Source organism: Ranitomeya variabilis, chromosome 6 (genome assembly GCF_051348905.1).
Source record: "Ranitomeya variabilis isolate aRanVar5 chromosome 6, aRanVar5.hap1, whole genome shotgun sequence".
NCBI classification, from domain to species: Eukaryota; Metazoa; Chordata; class Amphibia; order Anura; family Dendrobatidae; genus Ranitomeya; species Ranitomeya variabilis.
This window is the reverse complement of record NC_135237.1, coordinates 353507779-353531201: the sequence shown is the minus strand read 5'-3', so window position 1 is coordinate 353531201 and position 23423 is coordinate 353507779. Positions and strand designations below refer to the sequence as shown.

At 43.0% G+C, this 23423-nt stretch overlaps 1 protein-coding gene across 2 annotated transcripts in view; it reads right to left on the bottom strand.

The window, feature by feature from the left end:
* Positions 1-10490: 10490 nt before the first annotated feature.
* CAP2 (cyclase associated actin cytoskeleton regulatory protein 2) overlaps positions 10491-23423 on the bottom strand; it is a 189380-nt gene continuing 176447 nt past the window's right edge. For both annotated transcript variants that reach the window (XM_077269938.1, XM_077269939.1), the window contains exons 11-13: positions 18154-18236; positions 13318-13458; positions 10491-11829 (exon numbers count right to left, since the gene is read on the bottom strand). In XM_077269938.1, the coding sequence (XP_077126053.1) occupies positions 11746-11829; positions 13318-13458; positions 18154-18236 (308 nt within the window). In that variant the 3' untranslated portion in view covers positions 10491-11745. The remainder of the gene's footprint in view (positions 11830-13317; positions 13459-18153; positions 18237-23423) is intronic.

The following is a 23423-nucleotide window of genomic DNA, read 5'->3' as shown; positions in this document are numbered from 1 at the left end:
CTCAATGTGGGAGAAAACCGTCAATCACCTGCAGCTGCGCTGAGAACAGGGGGCAAAGCCGAAATAGTTTAGTCTCCAGCTACGGTCCCCAACCAAATCCTTTAAGCACCACCCCAGCAGTTTTTTTTTCAGTACTGGAGTGGTGCTTTAAAGGTAAGCCCCCTGACGCCATTCTTATACTCACCTTTCGGCGGCTTCACCTTTTACCGATGCTGCTCCGGTCTGGCAGCACCATCTTGTGCCCATAACTTCTGACTAGCTGAACGTCAATAGCTACGCCACAAGAGCTCAGTGCAAGTCTATGAGCCCCAGAACGAGGCTCCCAAAGAGATGTATTGAAAAGTGACTTTCGGTGCGGTCCATGAAACACTGGAGCTGCTGGCAGGTCACTTTTAGCTGGAGACCGACAAGAGCGACGCTGGAAAAGGATGAAGGCGGCGGCTGGTGAGTATGTAACAGGGGAATTACATTTAAAGCACCACTCTAGCGGTGCAATATAAAAAATGCTGGAGTGGTGCTTTAAAATGCCTTTCAGATAAAATATACCTGGATCCAATCGTACAGCCAGGTTCTGAATCATGCTGCCCCTGGTTTGGACAGCATCAATTAGGTGAGAGGTTCCCTTTAAATAACAGGTTTTGTAGGATGCTGTGGGTTTCTGCAGATGTGCGCTCTGCTTAGTCTATATTTCTATAAAGTCTCTAATATTTATTTAGTCTTTGGTAATAAACTAACAAGGATGCATAAATGTAGGCCTGAGACTAATGCTTAATATTATCTTCCAGATAGAAAGCATACAGCAAAGCTGTCGATCAGATTTCTACCGTGTGAATAATGGCCAAAATTGAATGAATGCACCTAGATGTAGTAGGATGCGCACGTATTTGTCATGGTAAAATGTCTTCATCACAAATTGGATTTGCATTTTACATTTTCTGTAATTGAGTTCATATTAGGAAGAAAAAGAAAAGTGCAACAAAGAAAAAGACAAATGGGGTAAATAATCTAAATGTTACTGACCCTTTTAAATCTGGATCTAGGTTTTATAAGGAAATACTTTGGACAAATATAATTTTTTCCTTTAAGTGCCCTTGTTGGAGGGAATCTTAGTCTGGCCAATTGTATTACAGTATGCACAAACTTATAATTTCACTACATATTATAACTTTATTATAACCTTTTTATTACACAAAGGTTAATAAGGGGAATTAAATAAGTATACAAAGTAAGACAGTTAAAAAATATATACTAAAGAAAGGTGGGTATGACACCATCCACCTGAAAAGAGCATAGGGTGGTTTATAGACTTGAGTATCCATCCTCAATGCTATGACGTTATATAATGCTTCATATTTTATATACCTTGTTATTCGATCCTCCTTAAGCTCTGTTTCAGGTGGATTGTGTCATATCCATCTTTCTTTATTGTATATTTTTTCACTGTCTTTGTAGGCTTAGTTCATTGTCTTGTTTAATCTTTGTATAATAAAAATAAAATAAATATATTTTCTATTGAGCCTCACACATTTCTTGTATAGGTTTTTTTAATTTATCTGTGCAGATTGTCCGGATACCTAAAGGTACCTTCACACATAACGATTTCGTTAACGATATCGTTGCAACGTCACGCTTTTTTGTGACGTAGCAACGATCCCGCTAACGATCTCGTTATGTGTGACAGCGACCAACGATCAGGCCCCTGCTGGGAGATCGTTGGTCGTAGGGAATGATCAGGACCTTTTTTTGGTCGCTGATCACTCGCTGTCATCGCTGGATCGGCGTGTGTGACGCCGATCCAGCAATGTGTTCACTTGTAACCAGGGTAAACATCGGGTTACTAAGTGCAGGGCCGCACTTAGTAACCCGATATTTACCCTGGTTGCCATTGTAAAAGTTAAAAAAAAAACACTGCATACTCACATTCCGATGTCTGTCACGTCCCCCGTCGTCAGCTTCCTGCACTGACTGTCAGTGCCGGCCGTAAAGAAGAGCACAGCGGTGACGTCACCGATGTGCTCTGCTTTACAGCCGGCGCTGACACAGTCAGTGCGGGAAGCTGACGGCGGGGGACGTGACAGACATCGGAATGTGAGTATGTAGTGTTTTTTTTGTTTTTTTTTTAACTTTTACAATGGTAACCAGGGTAAATATCGGGTTACTAAGCGCGGCCCTGCACTTAGTAACCCGATGTTTACCCTGGTTACCCGGTGACTTCGGTATCATTGAAGACAGTTTCAACGATGCCGAAGTCGTTCCCCTGATCGTTGGTCGCTGGAGAGACCTGTCTGTGTGACAGCTCCCCAGCGACCACACAACGACTTACCAACGATCACGGCCAGGTCGTATCGCTGGTCGTGATCGTTGGTAAGTCATTTAGTGTAACGGTACCTTAAGGCCACATTCACACGTTCAGTATTTGGTCAGTATTTTACCTTAGTATTTGTAAGCCAAAATCAGGAGTGGGTGATAAATACAGAAGTGATGATGTGTTTCTATTATACTTTTCCTCTGACTGTTCCACTCCTGGTTTTGGCTACAAAGGCCACTATTACGCGCTTAGTATTTGGTCAGTATTTTTCATTTATTACATGTAGTATTTATAAGCAAAATTCAGAAGTAGAACCATGAGAGGAAAAGTATAATAGAAACACGTCACCACTTCTGTATTTATCACCCAGTCCTGGTGGCTTACAGATACTGAGGTAAAAAACTCACCAAATACTGAACGTGTGAGCGTGGCCTAATGCTCATTATTAGGGTTGAGCGAAACGGATCGGACAAATTCAAAAATCGCCGACTTTCGGCAAAGTCGGGTTTCATGAAACCTGACCCGATCCTAGCGTGGGATCGGACATGAGGTCGCCGATCTGTGCGCAAAAGTTGCGTTTCATATGACGCTTTCAGCGCCATTTTTCAGCCAATGAAGGAGGACGCAGAGTGTGGGCAGCGTGATGACATAGGTCTCGGTCCCCACCATCTTAGAGAAGGGCATGACAGTGATTGGCTTGCTTTCTGCGGCGTCACAGGGGCTATAATGGGGCGTGCACGCCGACCTCCATCTTACTTCTGCCGATCTTAGCATAGGGAGAGGTTGCTGCAGCTTCATCAGAAGAAGGGATATAGCTAGGGAGGGAAGATTAACCCCCAAACTGCTTGTGCTGTAGCGATTTCCACTGTCCAACACCACCTTTTCTTTGCAGGGACAGTGGAGGCTAGATTTCTGTGCATCAGCTCTGTAGCTTATTAGGCTGCCTTATAAGGCTCCCTGATAGCTGCATTGCTGTTTACACCGCTGCTGTGCAAACCAATTGCTTTTTTAAAAGCAAAAATCCTGTTGCTCCTTTCTGCACAGTTATCTTGTTTATTTGTCTACACTTTTGTGTGCAGCAGTCCTTTTTATTGCTGCCATACTTGTCCTGAGATCATTGTAGGGAGATTGAAATTGTACTACAGTCCTTGTATTTTTTCATATATATTCCAGCCACTTACATTGTGTTGTTTTGTACACTGGGCCTGAGTTTTGGTTCAGTCTCCCCCAAAAAAAGTGAGATTCAAATTCTCACAAAGTGGATATACTTCAGTCCTGTTAGTTTGTCGTATGTCAGCCAGCCACTTTCTGCCACTTACATTGTGTTGTTTTATGCACAGGGCCTGAGTTTTGGTTCAGTCTCCCCAAAAAAAGGAGATTGAAATTCTCAACAAGTTTATATACACCTTCCACCTTGTTTTACAGTACCATATAACGGTTGTTATTTTGGTTAGATTTTCCAAAAAATGAGGAAGTCTGGTGGAAGAGCCCATGGGCGGTGGTTGCCAGCTGGTACTGATGGTGGTGGTGGTGGTGCATCTGGTGGTAGTGGCAAAAGCACAATAGCACCTAAGGCTGGAGGTGTTGAGCCAGCGTTATCGTCTGGCTACACAAGGCTTCGAAGGCTCCCTTATCTGGGAGTAGGAAAACAGCTTTTAAAGCCGGAGCAGCAGGAACAAGTTTTGGCTTTCCTTGCTGACTCAGCCTCTAGCTCTTTTGCCTCCTCTTCAGAAAGTTCCAAATATAAAAGCAGCGAGTCATCAGTGGATGCTCCCGGTCAGGAACAAGACGTTTCCTTGTGTCCTTCACCCAAACCAAAAGTGAAGGATGCGTCAGGCGACACTACAGGTTACTCCATGGAGCTCTTTACACATACCGAGCCTGGGTTAGAAAGGGAAATTGTTATTTGCCCATTACAAGATGAATCGGACATGGAGTGCACTGATGCACAGCCACAGCTAGATTATTATGCTGTTCCATTGACTCAGATCACTACATTGCCCTCGCAGTGTACTGAGCCAGAATCTGACCCTGATGAGACTATGGTGCCCCGTGCCGAACGCTATAGCACCTTACACGGTGACACAGAGGAAGGTGCACATGACATTGAAGAGGAGGTGATAGATGACCCAGTTGTTGACCCAGATTGGCAGCCATTGGGGGAAGAGGGTGCCACTGCCAGTAGCTCAGAAGCGGAGGAGGATGATCCGCAGCAGCCATCTACATCGCAACAGCTGTCATCTGGCAGGCCCGTATCAGGTCAAAAACATTTGTCAAAAACAAAAACAGTTTTAGGACAGCGTGGCCATCTGGTGAAAGTTGCACAGCGTGCAATGCCAGAAAAGGTATTCCATAGTAGGAAGAGTGTAGTGTGGCAATTTTTTAACCAAGATCCGAATGATCAGTCAAAAGTTATCTGTAAGAAATGCTCAAAGACCTTTAGCAGAGGGAAGAATCTTCAAAATTTAAATACAACGTGCATGCTTAGACATTTAACCAGCATGCACTTGCAAGCCTGGACTAACTACCAAACGTCCGTACCATTGGTGCACCTGCTCAGAATGAAGGTAGTCAGCAATGCTACATTGCTTCCCTCACTGTAAGCTCACCGGTTAGGACACCACCAGCAGCAAATGTGGAGGTATCGTCGCAAGGCCAAAGCAGTCAGGGAATCACAAGGTTATTGGTAGGAAACACTGTATGTAGGCCAACATCAAGAATACCATCACCAACCCTCTCTCAATCTGCCATGTCCACCACCACCACAGCTAGTTCCACCATATGCAGCTCTCTAGTCCAGCTCACCCTACAAGAGACTCTCGTTAGGAAAAGAAAGTACTCATCCTCTCATCCGCGTACACAGGGTTTGAACGCCCACATTGCTATACTAATCTCGTTAGAGATGATGCCCTACCGGTTGGTTGAAAGCGAAGCTTTCAAAGACCTGATGGCCTACGCAGTACCACGCTATGACCTACCCAGTCGGCACTTCTTTGCAAGAAAAGTCATCCCAGCCCTCCACCAGCATGTCAAAGACCGCATTGTCCATGCACTGAGGCAATCAGTCAGTGGAAAGGTGCACCTCACAACAGATGCATGGACCAGTATGCATGGCCAGGGACGTTACGTGTCCATCACGGTGCACTGGGTTAATGTGGTGGATGCAGGGTCCACAGGGGACAACGATAGTGGGACAGTTCTGCTTAGCCCACGGTCTAGGAAACAGTTGGCTGTAGGCGTTCGCCACCTCTCCTCCTCCTCCTCCTCCTCCAGAAGCGAAAGCTCGTCCACAGATCGCAGTCGCCTGACCACTCCATCCGCAGCTGCCAGTGTTGCACACGAGGTGTCCCATTATCGAACAGCTAGTGGTAAGCGTCAGCAGACTGTGTTGGAAATGAGGTGTTTGGGTGACAACAGACACACCGCGGAAGTACTGGCCGAGTACTTGCAGCAACAAACTCAGTCATGACTGGGCAGTGTACATCTTGAGGCAGGCAAGGTAGTCAGTGATAACGGAAGGAATTTTATGGCTGCCATAGCCCTTTCAGAACTAAAACACATACATTGCCTGGCTCACACCTTGAACCTGGTGGTGCAGTGCTTTCTCAAAAATTATCCAGAATTACCAGCCCTGCTCCTGAAGGTGCGAAGACTTTGCTTGCACATCTGCCGGTCGCCCATACACTCCAGCTGTATTCTGAACCATCAGCGATCACTGAATCTTCCCCAGCACCGCCTAATAATCGACGTTGCAACAAGGTGGAACTCCACACTGCACATGGTTCAGAGGCTGTGCGAACAGAGGCGTGCTGTAATTAATTTGTGGGAGGATACACATACACGGGCAGGCACTTGGATGGCAGACATGGAGTTGTCTGGTGTGCAGTGGTCGAAGCTACAAGACCTCTGTCAAGTCCTTCAGTGTTTTGAGGAATGCACACGGCTAGTAAGTGCAGACGACGCCATCATAAGCATGAGCATCCCACTAATGCGTCTGCTGATGCAAAGTTTGACGCACATTAAGGAGCAGGCATCTGCAGCCGAGGAGTAGGGAAGCCTTGATGACAGTCAGCTATTGTCTGCTCAGGGAACTCTCCTGGACGAGGTGGCGGACGAAGAGGAGGAGGAGGAGGATGATGGGGATGAATATTTATGGGAGGAGGATGCTTCTCAGGGGGCAATAGGAACTGGTGGCTTTGCAAGGTCAGGTACAGGGATTTTGCTGGACACAAGTGATGTTGATTTGCAAGAAAGTGCTCCTCAACCCAGCACAAGTAGTGAATTGACACCTGGAACATTGGCCCACATGGCTGAGTATGCCTTGCGTATCCTAAAAAGGGACCCCCGCATTATCAAAATGATGACCAATGACAATTACTGGTTGGCCTGCCTCCTGGATCCACAATATAAAGGAAAATTACAAAATATCATGCCACATGAGAACTTTGAGCAAATATTGGCTACCAAACAAGCAACTCTTGTAGACCGTTTGGTTCAGGCATTCCCAGCACACAGCAGCGGTGATGGTTCTCACACGAGCCGTAGGAGGCAACATGGCAGAGGTGTTAGAGGTGCACAAATCCGAAGTGGCGTTGGACAGAGGGGTTTTATGACCAGGTTGTGGAGTGATTTCGCAACGACCGCTGACACGACAGGTACTGCTGCATCAATTCAGAGTGACAGGAGACAGCATTTTTCCAGTATGGTTACTAACTACTTTTCCGCCCTTATCGATGTTCTCCCTCACAGGTCATTCCCCTTTGATTACTGGGCATCTAAAATAGACACCTGGCCTGAATTGGAAGAATATGCATTACAGGAGCTCACTTGCCCTGCTGCTAGTGTGCTATCCGAAAGAGTCTTCAGTGCTGCTGGTTCAATACTGACCGAAAAAAGGACACGTCTGGCTACCCAAAATGTTGATAATCTAACCTTCATTAAAATGAACCAATCATGGATTTCAAATTATTTTGCCCCACCTTCCCCTGCTGACACGTAGCTTGCCTGAAAAATGTCTTGCTTTTGGCCTCCTCTTACTGACTTCTCCAATTCCTCCATTTGCAGCTGCTGAATGTCCACCATAGGCCATTTTTATACCTCCCTAAATGGGCTGACTCCCCCCACAGGGCCGTGGTCACCACCTAGCGCAAGCACCCGTGCGAGTGCCGTTTGCCTGGACAGGTGGGTGGGCCCAATCTTGGGCGACGGCACTGGCACAGGTGTTGTGAATTCTGCTTTTGGGTTCCCTCCGGTGGTAGTAGGTGGTAATGCATTTGTCCCTGGGTTGCAGTCCTGGTCAGGTGTGTCTGCTGATTGCAGTTCTGACTGGGGTATTTAGGTTTGCAGGATTCATTAGTCCTTGCTAGTTGTCAATTGTTGTTGGGAGGTGTTGGACCTCTGCCTGGTTCCTCCTGTCATTCTGCCAAATCAGCAAAGATAAGTGTCTGTTTTATTTTTCCTGTGGCACACATGCTCTGTGCTTCACAATTCAGTGCTATTCTTTGTGTTTTCTTGTCCAGCTTAGATTGTGTCAGCATTTTCTCAGTCTTGCTGGATTCTCTGGAGTGGCAGATATACATTCCATGTCTTTAGTTAGATTGTGGAACTTTTTGTATTATCTGTTGTGGATATTTTTAGAAGGGTTTTAATACTGACCGCCTAGTAATCTGTCCTATCCTTTCCTATTTAGCTAGAGTGGCCTCTTTTGCTAAATCCTGTTTTCTACCTGCGTGTGTCTTTTCTTCTCCTACTCACAGTCATTATTTGTGGGGGCTGCCTATCCTTTGGGGGTCTGCTCTGAGGCAAGATAGCATTCCTATTTCCATCTATAGGGGTATTTAGTCCTCCGGCTGTGTCGAGGTGTCTAGGGTTTGTTAGGCACACCCCACGGCTACTTCTAGTTGCGGTGTTAGTTCAGGATTTGCGGTCAGTTTAGGTTCCACTGACTCCAGAGAATGTTTTCATGCAGCTCCAAGGTCACCGGATCAGAACACACAGGGTCCCTCATAGTACAATGAAGTCTCTCTGATGGTGGTGGTGCACAACCAACGTCAGACACACCGTCGTAATATGAGGGGCCCTGTGCCAGTACCGCCGCCCACGAGAGCGTGTTCCCCCCAGCTCGAACAGTGCTCTACCACTTGCAAAACTTACCTCTCCCTGCTCCACCACTGTGTAGTCTGTGCTGTTAAATCCTTCAATGGCACTGCCAATACAAATTTGTTGAAATGATAGATGAGAGTTAAAATATACAGGGGCCCTGGCCTCCATTTAGACCAGTTAATACTCTGTGCCTACTACCACTGTCTGCAACTCAGCAGAGGAGCCTACCCCTGTACCTAGCTATGCCACCTGTTTATTTATGAACAATTTTTTGGCAGACATTTAGCCCACTTTATTATTTGGGCCTACTAACTTAGTCTGCTACTCATTACAATTTTCTGACACTGAGCAAAGCAATGTCGCCTGTTTATTTATGAACAATTTTTTGGCAGACATTTAGCCCACTTTATTATTTGGGCCTACTAACTGTGTCTGCCACTAATTACAGTTTTCCTCCACTGAACAAAGCAATGCCGCCTGTTTAGTCCTGTTACCACATTTGAACAGCATTTAGCCTACTTTATTATTTGGGCCTACTAACTGTGTCTGCCACTCATTACAGTTTTCCTCCACTGAACAAAGCAATGCCGCCTGTTTAGTCCTGTTACCAATTTTGAACTGCATTTAGCCTACTTTATTATTTGGGCCTATATCTGTGTTTCCTCCTCATCCTGCCCATTGCCCAGCAACTGCTAGATGAGTCTGCTGGTACATTGACCCAGACCACTACATTCCCCTTGCACTCTACACAGCCAGAATCTGACCCTGCTGAAAGTCAGGTTCCCCTTCCCGCATTACTATACCACCTTACACAGGGACAAAGAGGAAGGTGCAGATGAAAGTGCAGGTTCCTTCATCAGGTGGGGGGGCATACTCGTTGGCGACGTCACTGGCACAGGGCCCCTTATAGTACTCAAAAGTGTCTCTGCCAGTGGGAGGCGCCACCCGCTGTCAAACACACCGCCATACTATGAGGGGCCCTGTGCCAGTGCCAACGAATGTGCCCCCCTGCTTGCTCAGGATCACAGCACTTGCAAAGTTGAAATACTTACCTCTCCCTGCTCCACCGCCGTGACGTATTCCGCGTTTCCTGGGCCTACGAAAATCTTGAGCCAGCCCTACCCCCCCCACAACTTTAGCCAAATGACCCCCAGTTTTCAATGCCTAACTATTATTAAGTAAATTAAGACTGACAAGCTTAAGTAATAAGAATTGATGTTTTTGGCATTAAAATGGGCACTGTAGGTGTTTTCCTGTCCTCCACTCACTGCCGACTTTGATTCCCCATTGACTTGCATTGGGTTTCGTGTTTCAGTTGGCCCCCGACTTTTCGCAATAATCGGCCGATTTCACCCGACCCGACTTTTGACAAAGTCGGGTTTCGCGAATTCCGACTCGATCCGAAAAAAGTAAAAGTCGCTCAACTCTACTCATTATAGTTATTTAGGTGTAATTTATATATACAGTTATTTAAAAAAGACACCAGCAGCGAAGCCTCCGCAAAGACAACCAAATCAAAGTCAAAGAAGTCACTCCAGGAAGAGCACCGTTGACGTTCTCCTGAAGCAAAAACACTATAGAAAATGCTTGGGAAAAGACTTTAAATCATAGTTTTTTTTACAAGCAAAGAGTGTGAAGAAATCATTTTTAGTCTTTACATCATACTCATGTATAACCTATGATTATTTCATTTTTTAACAGTATGAGTCTATATTACCTTATTAGATTTGAGGGTCACCATAAAATCAAAGCTGCTTAAGATCGGATATTGTGGTATAATATTGTGGTATAATGTAATAGGCTGATCCTTTCAATATTTTCCACAGTACATAGAATGAATGTCAGCAAGTAAGAAAAGTATGGTAAAACTTAGACCCCAGGCTGCAATAAAAAGTACAAGAATGACTTAGTTTTGTAGGCGTGTAGTGTAATCTCCTCTAACAAACCATTTAAAATAATGATATATTGAAAAATTGCAAGCCGCGGTCTTCAGTCTGACATTTCTTAGTATGGTCTTACTGCTTATCTCTAAAAAAGGAATTAAAATGAAATTTGTCGAAATTAGTAAAATAGCCACAAGTGTTGCCAGCATATTCCACAATAGGAAAATCTTCATTTTAATATCTTTTATTACATTTCAAAATGTCAAATTAGTTTACGTTTCTTCGATAATAAAGTAAACACTATGATATCTAAAATCATGATTAATAAGTAAAAGCATCTAATACCATTTTTTCATATGGCAAAAATAAATTTTGGTTCCACACATCTTTGACCCTGCGACCAATGCAAACCACTTAACACAATTCTCTCAAACCAGCAACCCAATAGACCAGTTTGGTGGGCAGAATTTAGTATGTGACAGCTAAGGCCAGCCGTGGATGTTGCCCTGTGCCGTATCTGATATTGGCATACTCCAAAAGTGTGCTGTCGTATAACGTACAAATAAGCATAGTAGAAAGTGGCAGAATAACAGCATCACACAGTAAGGTGTCTAAATAACAGTGCCATATGTTGGCTAAATACACTTACCATATTATAACCATACTGTACAGTGCATAAGCAACAGTGCCACACAATATCTAAGTAAATACCAACATACAGTGCTCAAATAATACCAACATACAGTGACCAAATAACAACTCTGTATTATCTAATAAAAGTGTTACAATGTCCAGATTATATTGCTATTGCAAAATGACGTTGGTTACATTCCCTTTAGCGGGTACAAAATCTCACAATTTCGACTACACAGGACGCACAATCCTAAGGCAGACCTACCAACTTTCTGATCACGTCTCGTAGAAAGTTCAGGTGGAGTTCTCACATAGTAGAAATGGTTACGGTTCATATCCTATACTCCTGCCCCTGCTTCGGCAATTCCTAATATATAGCTATAATTGATACCTATAATACTAAGTGGTATAGTGCTAAAAACTGTATTCAGTGTTTAAAAAATAAAAATACTGAACATTAGGAAAAAACTTTAATAACTTGATTGACTACAATAGGTAAAACCTATGATATGATGTCATACTATCCCATCAGTAAAAAAAAAAAATTCTCACTGTGATACCGACCTAAAAGGATCCTAGAAGCCATGTAATATTTGAAATGCAATCAGTGTTTTTCGTTAGGCAAAATTGTTAAAACTGCTTCAATCCATTTATTATAAATTGTTCCTAGGAGGACTTGCTGCCATGTTAGATGCCCACTAGAATAATATTAGGTGATTTTTGTTCTGCATACTCCATGAGTACATGCAACGTGCCGCAGGCGCAGTCAGTGTACTCCATCTGGTGAGGCTGCAGCAAGTACACAATTACAGCATTAGATTAGCCCATCATTTCTGCAGGTTCAGTGACCAGCTTGGAGCCGTCCCATGAAGTCTTGAACTGTTCAGGAACAGGAAATTCTTTCTGCATAGACAAAACCAACAAAGGAGATTATATAAACCCAGGGATATAACAGGGGAATGTGAATGAAACTGTATGAATGACTAGGTCTTTACAAGCCGGGATTATGAACATTTGCCTATGACATCTCCCAGGAAGTTGTTATTGTAGGGCACAGCTAGATCACACTGGGTTCACACACAGTACAACCATCACAGGCACAGGCTAATATATGCCCTGCCTTCCTTTTTTATTTGCTTTTTTTCTGTAATAAGTAGTAAAGCTTTAGTATTGCAATAATATGCAAATTTATGAAGAAGCAATTTGCATATTTAATTTCCCAGAGGAGCATGCATGGCGTATAAGTCTCCACACTCTGACTTGTTAAGCCTGGCTTGTCTCTATCCACAAGGATAAACGTTACTCGAGTAATGCATTAATAAAATATTTTAAGTATGAAGAGTGATACATTAGGAAATTGTAGCATGTGTCATTTAACAATCAAAAAATAGACATAGCACATATGAATATTATAGGCTAAAAATATAGTTCATACATAAAGTTCACCCATGAGTATTTATCAAAGTAACGAGGTGAAATACTCTTTTACAGTATAGAAAATGCTCAAAAAGAACTATTGGAGTAATGGAAAATTCACCCACCAAATAATAATAAAATATGTTTTATTTTATTGAAATATGATTAAAATTAACAGATAAAAAACATCAGCAAGAGGAGTTACGGATTCAATAACAAAATCCAAAAGGGAGTGTCACTACTAAGCCAATACTACAACCACTCATAAATCATCCAGCAGTCAAAATACAACCATGATCAATAAATATGATTTTTAAGTTAAAGAAAATGGCATAGAAAGTAACAAAACAGTCATTGTCAAGAAGCACATCAATCCAGGTGTCATAAAGTACATGTATCATACATAGTGATCCAAATCAGTAAGAGCATGAAATTAAAGTATGGGTTCTGATAGCATTTGCCACTCAATTCAGTGGTATGATTCGGGCACATGCGCTGACCGGGCCATTGACTATAATGCATCTTGCTGCTGCCTCCAATAGGCATATATAACTGAAAATGATGGACGCCAGAGCACTAAGTCAGCCTAAAAAAAGGTTACATTTTTATTGAATTAGTGTCAAAGTTTAGATCATCAGTGGAGCTTAGTAAATTTAGATCTATCCTCTTTTTCTTTAAATTGGCTTTAGATTATTACCTGGCTTGGACTGGCCCACAGGAGAACAGGAGAATCCTCCGGTGGGCCCCTGTGCAGGAGTGGACCATCATCCTCTAATATGAGCAGCACTTGGCACTATATACTTGAATCACTATGTACAAACAAAGGCATCATCTTATTCATTTAACATGCATGTAGTTGAAAAGTGTGCCCTGGAGTTGGTTAGTGGTGGGTCTTTGGCAACCCAGTCCTACAAGATTTATTACACAAAACAAACAAAATGCAAAAGTTCATAGAGAAACGAATTTTTGACTTACGTAATCACCATTGTGCGGGACGAGGATATTCATCTCTGAAGATTTGGCACTCACGATCTCACAGTCTATTGAACTTTCACTAAGGTAAACATGGCAACCATCTGTTTTGTTAATGGAAATGGTTGGCACTTTGCCCATGACCTGTGTAGCAGTAAAAAATATAGAACAATTTTACAAGGAGTTGTTGAGAACGGGGTCACTTTACAAGCAAATATTGTTCACGAGTAACAAAACTCTCAGATATTTCAAAAATGAAAGGAGCCATACAATAGACCGTTGAGTTAGTAAGATGCGTGGTTCCACTGAGTAGTCACTATGGTCATAAACATTTACCAACTAGGTTCGCCACACCATCATTACTTCAGAACTTTCATAGCTAATGCTCTTTTACATCTGTTTATTTTCAGTGCTCAGCATAAATGAGTACACCTCCTTTGAAAAGTAAGATTTTATTCAATATTGCAAGAACACAAGAACAATTTCCAAAATTATGACATGATTGAGTTTCTTAAACCATTTTTTAACCCATACCATGAAAGCAAGGTTAATATAATTATCACAACAACATTTTTCAGTTTTATTCAAATTATCTGATTCAAAAATGAATACACCCTACATCAAGAACTATTACATCTAGTATTTTGTATGACCGCCATGATTTTTAAAGGAGAGCACCAAGTTTTCTAGGCAAATAATGGACAAGTTGGCGACATATTGCAACATCTATCTTTTTCCATTGGTCATTGGCTACAGCAGAACAAAGTTAAGGTTCTGGAGTGGCCATCTCAGTCTCCCGACCTCAATATCATTAAGCCATTCTGGGGAAATCTCAAGCGCACATTTCATGCTAGACAGCCCAGGAATTTATAGTAACTGGAGGCTTTTTCCCAAGAGGAGTGGGCAGCTTTACCATCTGAGAAAATAATGAACCTCATCCAAAACCACCACAAAAGACTTCAAGCTGTCTTTGATGTTAGAGGGGGCAATACACGGTATTAAGAAATGGGGTGTGTAAACTTTTGATCAGGGTCATTTGGATGTTTTAGTTTATCATTATGAATTAAAAAGAGAAAACACAGTAGTTTGACAATAAATGGCTTCACCCAACCACTAACCATGAGAGAAGAAAAAGTTTTGGTGCTTTCATATTCTCTGAAAAAAGGCCAAGAAAGTAAAAATTCTGCCGGGGTATGTAAACTTTTGAGCACAACTGTATAAAACATTCATTCTGCAACTTTATTGTAAATTAATTCTTGCTCCTTTTCATTTGCTCTTCAAAGTTTTTCTTGATACCTTTTCTCTTTCAGAAGGCATGCGAATCTTCTCTGTGAAGCATCCAGGAGTTGTACCTTTCATGGTCACGTTACATCTACCTTAGTATCGTTGTTACATCTCCGTAATAATCTGCTGCTTTCTCCTTGCTCTTTGCTAACAGCACCATGGTTTTCAAGAAAGTAGTCCAACTGGGAATGTAAAAAATGTAACTTCAAATTCATGAGACAACCAAAGACCTTGAAATATTTCAGCATTTCTTCCACTATGGACTTAAATTTTGAATCTTTGTTGTTAACTAGAAATTTCTTCACGACTTCTTTAAAAAAATCTCGAGCCCTTTTCTCAGCAACTTTCATTTTTGTTTCGAACATGTTGCTCTTCATGAGTTTCCAAATACCCAGACCCACAAAAATGCCTAACTCCATTTTTGCTTCGGACAGTCCTGAAACTTGGTACACAGGTACTTAGAAGCCTTTCCAACTTTTGGTAGAGCTTTTACCAACTGCTTCATCACTCCAAGCTTAATGTGGCAGAAGAACTTTAGTAGGATTAGCTAAACTTTCTGCAACAATGGTCATGAGTCCAGGCTGCAAAGATGTTCTCGTTGGCCAAATTTTTTGGCTACAGTGATGAGTTCTATCCTAGCTGTCCCATTCACACAAAGAGCATGGGTACTTTGAGTATCCTCCTTGCTGCCCAAGAGCAAAGAGAGAACTTTCAGATGATCCTTGCAGTTAAGTTTCTTGAGAATAATGTCTAAATTCTCATAGCTCTACTTCAAGTATGCAGAATGTTCTGCAGGCATTAAAGCAGGGGTCCCCAACCTTTCTTACCATGAGAGCCACATTCCGCTATGAAAGTTGGTCGAGAGCCACAATGCAGATAAAGTCATAGAAAAACCTAGAAAAGGCACAAATAATAACATGCAGATTTTCACTTTCACTCTATCCTTATGTATATTACATTATTGTTATGCAAATTGCTTAGTCAAAGAAGACTTGAACTCTAGTGCCACCTATTGGAAGTAGCAATCTTAAAAGGCAATACCCTTTAACAGTCCCATAAGATGCTTCATATATTATTGGCCCCATATACTGCTCCATATGTAATTGGCCCCATATACTGCTCCATATGTAATTGGCCCCATATACTGCTCCATATTGAACTGGCCCCATAAGATGCTCCATATAAAATTGGCTCCATAAGAAGTTCCCTATATAGAATTGGTCCCATTAAGAAGCTCCATATAGAATTGGCCCCATTAAGAAGCTCCATATAGAATTGGCCCCATTAAGAAGCTCCATATAGAATTGGCCCCATAAGAAGCTCCATATAGAATTGGCCCCATTAGGAAGCTCCATATAGAATTGGCCCCATAAGAAACTCCATATAGAATTGGCCCCATTAAGAAGCTCCATATAGAATTGGCCCCATAAGATGCTCCATATTAAATTGGCTCCATTAAGAAGCTCCATATAGAATTGGCCCCATAAGATGCTCCATATTAAATTGACCCCATTAAGAAGCTCCATATAGAATTGGCCCCATAAGATGCTCCATATAGAATTGGCCCCATTAAGAAGCTCCATATAGAATTGGTTCCATTAAGAAGCTCCATATTAAATTGGCCCCACAAGATGCTCCATAAAGAATTGGCCCCATAAGATGCTCCCTATATTATTGGCACCATAAGATGCTCCATATATAATTAGGCCCATATAATGCTCCATATATGGGCCCCTTCTGATGGTCCCCATATATTGCTCCAAATATAAAAAAAAAATGAAATACTCACTTCTTGTTGCTTGCCACTGCTCTGCTCTGGACTCCTGAGCGTCTTCCTGTTCTGTGAGGTGACTGCTCAGGCAGAGGGCGCACACTGGTGACATCATCGTGCCCTCTGACCTGAACGTCACAGTCAGAGGATGGGAGACGCTGCAGCGCTGGAACCGGGAGAGGTAAGTATCGCAAGTGCCAGGGCCCGGAGCAGGCGGGGGCCGGCACCATAGCATGACATGTATCCCCAACGGCGAGTGGGCCCCTTGCCTGTTTTTTACATCTTTTTACTAGCACTTGCGGATTACTGTGATTTTTTGAAAGTGAGTGTTTTTGGTTTTACTATGCTCTTTTGTGTCTTCAAGTTTCTTGGTGGTGTGTGAACATGTTCCTACAGACGTGTTCACTGTGCAAGTAGCCCATGTGTTCCTGTTTCCATTAAAGCATACTTGCAGCTATTGTGCAGTACAACAGCTTTCAGACTTTTTTGGATGAATCAATAGAGTCTCCATTCTCTCACATTGGTTGATGTTACATTTCTCCATCCACCACGGAACATCAGAGCAGTACACCAAAGCACCGTCTTGAGAAAAGTATGGAAAGAATTCCTTTTCTCTGCTTCTGTACAATGAAAAACAGGTACCGGAAGCTAGCAGGTTCCTTTCCTTTAGTCTAGAGAATAAAAGTTCTGCAGAATGTTTATGAAAGTCCCTCATTGTGACTAGTGTGAAAGTCTTCGTCAGAATCCTGTTCTTCATGTTCTGAATCAGGTGTGTCTTGAAGTTTCTCCAGAGGTGAAGGGAGAGGTATTACTGGACTGTGAGACACAGGGCGAATCTCTGATGGGAGGTCCATGTATATAATTTCCTTTTTCTTTTTAAAGATGAATCCCTTCGCATTGCACTTACAAAAGTAGCAGTCACCACTATAATTTTGTGGTTCCCTTCAGATCATAGGCACCCCAAAACGAAAGCTCTCTTTCTTCCATTTAGACCACTGTCCTAGTTCTTCTATACAAACAGAACACGCTATATTTGGAGCCCACAACTTGTCCTGATCACCTAGTTTTACACCAATGTACGCATAATACACTTTTCTAACGAAGTCCATAATGTTCCCTTGTTGTTTCTTCACTACAAAACAACCATAAATGTAGCAAAAGTTGTTCTTTGAATTTTTGGTCACGTTGTTAGAAACAGAAGCTGAATCTACCAGAACCACTAAATACTGAATGGAATGGTGGTAAACACACCATCACCCTCTTATGAATTGTGTCTGCAAGAAAATCTGCCTTTTCTCCCCATAGCAACCAATCACAGTGTAGGTTTCAGTTCTTATACTGCTGAGGGAAAATGAAAGCTGTGCTCCGATTGGTTACTATGGACACCACTACACTGTTATGAACTGTGTCTAAAAGAAAATCTGCCTTTACTACCCATAACAACCAATCACAGAGCAGCTTTAATTTCTTATACTGCTAAGGTTAAATGAAAGATACGCTATGATTGGATGGAAGCTGGTTTAAGAAAATCTTCTCTGCCCACAGCAGACAATCCAAGCACAGTGACCATTAGTTTCTAACCAATCTAATGACATCAAAATCCTCCACCAAAGGTCACGTAAAGGGGTCAAAGTATGGTGCAAGAAAAAGCTTGTGTTTGTGAATAAACTGTACGTGATGGATTTTTTTTCGATATTTTTACTGAGTTCAATAAAAATGGCAGTTGGCAAATGGCAATTATACATAGTGAACAAGTGAAGCAGTCCAAGCATGGCGACTCTTACCTGTATCTGAACATCTTTAGAATTAATAACTTCGACAATACCCACAACATCATCAAACACCAGGCCGAGTTTTGTGCAGTTGTCTGAAACACAAGAGAATTAGATTAAATTACTGTTCTACATGTATCCCTAATTCACCACCATTCAGGTGAGCTGACCACTCTCTAGTGTTAAGGTCCATTTACACTACTGTTGTGAATTCTGCTTTTGGGCTCCCTCCGGTGGTTGTAGGTGGTAATGCAGTTGCCCCTGAGTTGCATTCCTGGTCAGGTGTATCTGCTGATTGCAGTTCTGACTGGGGTATTTAGGCGTGCAGGATTCATTAGTCCTTGCCAGTTGTCAATTGTTGTTGGGAGGTGTTGGACCTCTGCTTGGTTCCTCCTGCCTTTCTGCCAAATCAGCAAAGATAAGTGTCTGTTTTTTTTTTCCTGTGGCACACATGCTATGTGCTTCACAATTCAGTGCTATTCTTTGTGTTTTCTTGTTCAGCTTAGATTGTGTCAGTATTTTCTCAGTCTTGTTGGATTCTCTGGAGTGGCAGATATACATTCCATGTCTTTAGTTAGATTGTGGAACTTTTTGTATTATCTGCTGTGGATATTTTTGGAAGGGTTTTAATACTGACCGCCTAGTAATCTGTCCTATCCTTTCCTATTTAGCTAGAGTGGCCTCTTTTGCTAAATCCTGTTTTCTACCTGCGTGTGTCTATTCTCCTACTCACAGTCATTATTCGTGGGGGGCTGCCTATCCTTTGGGGGTCTGCTCTGAGGCAAGATGGCATTACTATTTCCATCTATAGGGGTATTTAGTCCTCCGGCTGTGTCGAGGTGTCTAGGGTTTGTTAGGCACACCCCACGGCTACTTCTAGTTGCGGTGTTAGTTCAGGATTTGCGGTCAGTACAGGTTTCACCGACTCCAGAGAAAGTTTTCATGCGGCTCCAAGGTCACCAGATCATAACAGTACAACTGGCCCATAATGAGTTAAATGCATCTCAGAAGAAGGGAAGAAAGGTGTTGAGCTATTTTTTTTTCTGTAGTCTGTTTTCTCTTTTCTTCCCTCTTTATTTATGGGTGGCTGAGGAGTCTTGTGCCAGCATGGATGTTCAGGAATTAGCTTCTTGTGTAGACCAGCTTGCTGCTAGGGTACAGGGTATTTCTGATTATATTGTTCAGACTCCTGCTTTAGAGCCGAAGATTCCTACTCTTGATTTGTTTTTTGGTGATAGGTCCAAATTTTGGGGTTTTAAAAACAATTGTAAACTGTTTTTTGCTCTGAGACCGCGATCCTCCGGTGATTCCATTCAGCAGGTTAAAATTGTCATCTCCCTGCTGCGTGGCGATCCACAGGATTGGGCATTTTCCCTGGAATCTGGGAATCCGGCCTTGTTTAATGTAGATTCCTTTTTTCAGGCTTTAGGATTATTATATGATGAACCGAATTCTGTGGATCAAGCGGAGAAAACCTTGTTGGCCCTGTCTCAGGGTCAAGAGGCGGCAGAATTGTATTGTCAGAAATTTAGAAAATGGTCTGTGTTGACTAAATGGAATGATGATGCTTTGGCGGCAATTTTCAGAAAGGGTCTTTCTGAATCCGTTAAAGATGTTATGGTGGGGTTTCCCACGCCTTCCGGTCTGAGTGATTCTATGTCTCTGGCCATACAGATTGATCGGCGCTTGCGGGAGTGTCAAACTGGGCGCGCTGTGGCGTCGTCCTTAGAGCAAAGTCATTGTGGCGACGCTTCTCAAGTCATTTCAGTCTGCCCTAAGCGGACAAAAAGGATCGTTAGTTTATTTACTATCAGTACTGTACAACCTAAATTTCTGTTATCGGTGTCCTTGATTTGCTCATTGTCATCATTTTCTGTCATGGCATTTGTGGATTCAGGCGCCGCCTTTAACTTAATGGATTTTGAGTTTGCCAGGCATTGTGGTTTTCCCTTGCAGCCTTTGCAGAACCCTATTCCTTTAATGGGGATTGATGCTACACCTTTGGCTAAAAATAAGCCCCAGTTTTGGACACAGGTGACCATGCACATGGCGCCAGCCCTTCAGGAAGATTGTCGATTTCTGGTGTTGCATAATTTGCATGATGTTATCGTGCTGGGTTTCTGTTATGATCCCAGTGGTAGAGGATCTCTGATATTCCGGCAAGATAGAAAAAACATAAATACTGCTCTAGGGAGGTGGAAACTGGCCTAACCGCATACCCGATCCTAACACACACAACTAGAAGCAGCCGGTGAACGTGCCTACGTTGGTTCTAGACGTCTCGAGCCAGCCGGAGAACTGACTACCCCTAGAGGGAAAATAAGACCTCACTTGCCTCCAGAGAAATTGAACCCCAAAGATATAGAAAGCCCCCAACAAATAATAACGGTGAGGCAAGAGGAAAACACAAACGTAGAGATGAACTAGATTCAGCAAAGTGAGGCCCACTAGTCTAGATAGACAGAAAATAGACAGTGGACTATGCGGTCAGCAGAAAACCCTACAAAAACATCCACGCTGAACATTCAAGAACCCCCACACCGACTGACGGTGCGGAGGGAGAATATCAGCCCCCTAGAGCTTCCAGCGAGCCAGAAAATCAAATATTAAGCAAGCTGGACAAAGACACTGAAAAATGCAAACGATCCAAATTATACAAAACGGACTTAGCTTTTCTTGCATGAGACAGACTGAAAGGAATCCGGAGGAGACCATATAGGTCTGGATACAACGATGCCAGGCAAGAGACTGAGTCCGGAGGAGACTTAAATAGGGAACACCCGCTGCTTAACGACACAGCTGGAGCTCAGGCCTGCAACAAGACATGCCTAACACAATACCGTTAGTGACCACCAGAGGGAGCCCAGAAACACAGTTCACAACAGGTTTCCCGTGGTTGCAGGTACATAATCCTGTGTTGGATTGGAAATCTATGTCTGTGACTAGTTGGGGTTGTCAAGGGGTTCATAATGATGTTCCTTTGATGTCAATCTCCTCTTCTTCCTCTTCTGAAATTCCAGAGTTTTTGTCTGATTTTCAGGATGTATTCGATGAGCCCAAGTCCAGTTCCCTTCCACCGCACAGGGACTGTGATTGTGCGATTGACTTGATTCCAGGCAGTAAGTTTCCTAAGGGCCGACTTTTCAACCTGTCTGTGCCTGAACATACCGCCATGCGGAGTTATGTTAAGGAGTCTTTGGAGAAAGGGCATATTCGGCCATCTTCTTCACCGTTGGGAGCAGGTTTTTTTTTTGTTGCTATGAAGGATGGCTCCTTGAGACCTTGTATTGATTATCGCCTCTTGAATAAGATCACGGTCAAGTTTCAATACCCTTTACCTTTGCTTTCCGATTTGTTTGCTAGGATTAAGGGGGCTAGTTGGTTTACGAAGATTGACCTTCGGGGGGCATATAATCTTGTTCGTATTAAGCAGGGTGATGAATGGAAAACTGCGTTTAATACGCCCGAAGGCCATTTTGAATACCTTGTGATGCCATTCGGGCTCACTAACGCTCCATCTGTTTTTCAATCCTTCATGCATGATATCTTCCGGACTTATATTGATAAATTCTTGATTGTATATTTGGACGATATTTTGATTTTTTCCGATGATTGGAAGTCTCATGTGGAACAGGTCAGGATGGTATTTCAGATCCTTCGTGACAATGCCTTGTTTGTGAAGGGGTCTAAGTGTCTCTTTGGGGTGCAGAAGGTTTCTTTTTTGGGCTTTATTTTTTCTCCCTCATCTATGGAGATGGATCCGGTTAAGGTTCAGGCCATTCATGATTGGATTCAACCCACATCCGTGAAGAGCCTTCAGAAATTTTTGGGTTTTGCAAATTTTTATCGCCGTTTCATTGCTAACTTCTCCAGCGTGGTTAAACCCTTGACTGATTTGACGAAAAAAGGCGCTGATGTGGCGAATTGGTCCTCTGCGGCTGTCTCTGCCTTTCAGGAGCTTAAACGTAGATTTACTTCTGCTCCGGTGTTGCGCCAAACCAGATGTTTCTCTTCCGTTTCAGGTTGAGATTGATGCTTCTGAGATTGGGGCAGGGGCCGTTTTGTCTCAGAGGGATTCTGTTGTTTTTTTGATGAAACCGTGTGCCTTCTTCTCCCGCAAGTTTTCGCCTGCTGAACGCAATTATGATGTCGGCAATCGGGAGTTGTTGGCTATGAACTGAGTGTTTGAGGAGTGGCGACATTGGCTTGAGGGAGCTAAGCACCGTATTGTGGTCCTGACCGATCATAAGAATTTGATTTACCTTGAGTCTGCCAAACGGCTTGATGGTCCTTGTTTTTTTCCCGTTTTGATTTTGTGGTTTCGTATCTTCTGGGTTCTAAGAATATTAAGGCTGATGCCCTTTCTAGGAGTTTTTTGCCTGATTCTCCTGAGGTCCTTGAACCGGTCGGCATTCTGAAAGAAGGGGTGGTCCTTTCTGCCATTTCCCCTGATTTACGGCGGGTTCTTCAGGAATTTCAGGCTGATAGACCTGACCGCTGTCCTGTAGGGAAATTGTTTGTTCCTGACAGATGGACTAGTAGAGTGATTTCTGAGGTTCACTGTTCTGTGTTGGCTGGTCATCCTGGTATTTTTGGTACCAGAGATTTGGTTGGTAGGTCCTTTTGGTGGCCTTCGTTGTCACGTGATGTGCGTTCTTTTGTGCAGTCCTGTGGGACTTGTGCGCGGGCCAAGCCTTGTTGTTCCCGTGCTAGTGGGTTACTTTTGCCATTGCCGGTCCCTGAGAGGCCCTGGATGCATATTTCTATGGATTTTATTTCTGATCTTCCGGTTTCCCAGAGGATGTCGGTTATCTGGGTTGTTTGTGACCGGTTTTCTAAGATGGTTCATTTGGTGCCTTTGCCTAAATTGCCTTCCTCTTCAGAGTTGGTTCCGTTGTTTTTTCAGCATGTGGTTCGTTTGCATGGTATTCCGGAGAATATTGTGTCCGACAGAGGTTCCCAGTTTGTTTCTAGGTTTTGGCGGGCCTTTTGTGCTAGGCTGGGCATTGATTTGTCTTTTTCTTCTGCATTTCATCCTCAGACAAATGGCCAGACCGAGCGAACTAATCAGACTTTGGAGACTTATTTGAGATGCTTTGTGTCTGCCGATCAGGATGATTGGGTGGCCTTTTTGCCATTGGCCAAGTTTGCCCTTAATAATCGGGCTAGTTCGGCTACTTTGGTTTCGTCTTTTTTTTGTAATTTTGGTTTTCATCCTCGTTTTTCTTCTGGGCAGGTTGAGCCTTCTGACTGTCGTGGTGTGGATTCTGTGGTTGACAGGT